General features: G+C 19.0%; 1 protein-coding gene across 1 annotated transcript in view; it reads right to left on the bottom strand.

Annotated features, from left to right (window-relative positions):
- Nucleotides 1-221: 221 nt before the first annotated feature.
- LOC102674767 (X-ray repair cross-complementing protein 6-like) overlaps nt 222-1,614 on the bottom strand; it is a 2,976-nt gene continuing 1,583 nt past the window's right edge. Inside the window, exons 4-8 of the mRNA XM_031514677.1 lie at nt 1,540-1,614; nt 1,222-1,459; nt 952-1,113; nt 434-664; nt 222-362 (exon numbers count right to left, since the gene is read on the bottom strand). The exon at nt 1,540-1,614 is cut by the window's right edge and continues 25 nt beyond it. Of these exons, the coding sequence (XP_031370537.1) occupies nt 241-362; nt 434-664; nt 952-1,113; nt 1,222-1,459; nt 1,540-1,614 (828 nt within the window). The 3' untranslated portion in view covers nt 222-240. The remainder of the gene's footprint in view (nt 363-433; nt 665-951; nt 1,114-1,221; nt 1,460-1,539) is intronic.

Below are 1,614 nucleotides of genomic sequence, written 5' to 3'. Positions count from 1 at the left end.
TAAAAAATAAATTCTATAATTTTTTCTAGAATTTAAATTAAATAATGTAATAAAAAAAATTAAGTTAATATATTAAATTAATATATTAGCCAATTTAGATAAAATTTTATTTCTTCAAATATAATGTTTTTAAACCAGTTTTTAAATTAATATATATTTAATAATATACTTGATTCTTTATCTTTTTGAGTTTTTTAATCTTTTTTTCACTTTCTAATGTAGTTAGTTCTATTACTTCGTTTACTTTCTTACATTTTTTCTTTTTTTTTTTGGTATATTGTCTTCTGTTTCTTCATTAAATATTTTATCATATTCATTTAATAAATCTTTTACAAGTTTATGAATCTCTTCGGTTTTCGGAACTAAAAAAATTTCTAATATGTCATAAAATATCGTAATATTTATAGATTTATATATATTTATATAAACTTACGTGTATCATCAGGCACTGATTTAAATTGTTCCAAATCTAAAGCTAAAGTTTCTACTATTTGAAGTTGTACTTGTAGTTTAGGATTTGAGAATAATTTTGGATTATATTCGATATTTAATTTTTTCATTATATTTTTTAGAAGTTCAACTGCATTTGGTTCAATTGGAGGTTTTCTTTCATTATGATTATATATAAATTCTGAGAAATATTCACTAAGATCTCGAACATTTTCTACAATTTAAAACCAAATTATAATATATTATATATTATTATAATTTAAAATTTCTTAAAAATAAATTTATTGTATGTGTTTTCATATATTTCAATATATTAAATTATATCAATAGATACTAATTATTAAAATATTTTAAATATTTAATAAAATTTATATTTTTATTTCAGTAATTTGATATTTCCAAATTTATTTTTTAATTTTAAACTATTTTTTTATCACTTTTTGAATTATCTTTTTATCATTGAATAAAAAATGTTTAAATTAATATTTTAAAAAGACAAACCTCTAAATGGCATTTTATATAAATAAAATCCACCATTATTTACATTTGGTATCATAGTATATAAACTTGAAGCAGAATAACTTCTTATTGTTACTGCACATATTATCATTAATTTCTTTGAATCACATTTATTAAGTAATGCACCAAATAATAATTTGTTATCTGCAATGAAAGATTATTTTAAATAATTTTATATATTTAAGAAATTCTATTTTAGTGAAAATATTTATAATCTTTTAAATTCAAATTTAAGTTTCAAAATAAAGTTACCTTTACGATTACTTTTGCTTGGTATAACAAAATATGGTGTTTCAACATGATATAAAAGATGATAAGAAATATGTTTTATACAAATTAAATCAATGCCTGGTTCTCGCATCGTACTTAAGGATCTTACTTCTGCTTGTGTAAAATATATTTTCTCCAAACCAAAATTTTGATATTTTCGAATATCCATTTCTAGAACGGATGATGATGTTCGCTTATTTTCTATGTCATCTATCTCTTCCTATAATGTAAACAAAAAAATTGCGGATTATTATATTATATAAAATAAACAATGTATATAGAAATTATTAAAATACATACTGTCATTATATCATCTTTATCCACTTTAAAATATGTACGTGTAGTTAAAGGAATATTAGTTTGTTTACTTATATT

This window comes from Apis dorsata, unplaced genomic scaffold (genome assembly GCF_000469605.1).
Source record: "Apis dorsata unplaced genomic scaffold, Apis dorsata 1.3 scaffold_1100, whole genome shotgun sequence".
NCBI lineage: Eukaryota > Metazoa > Arthropoda > Insecta > Hymenoptera > Apidae > Apis > Apis dorsata.
This window is presented reverse-complemented; position numbering and strand designations above follow the sequence as displayed.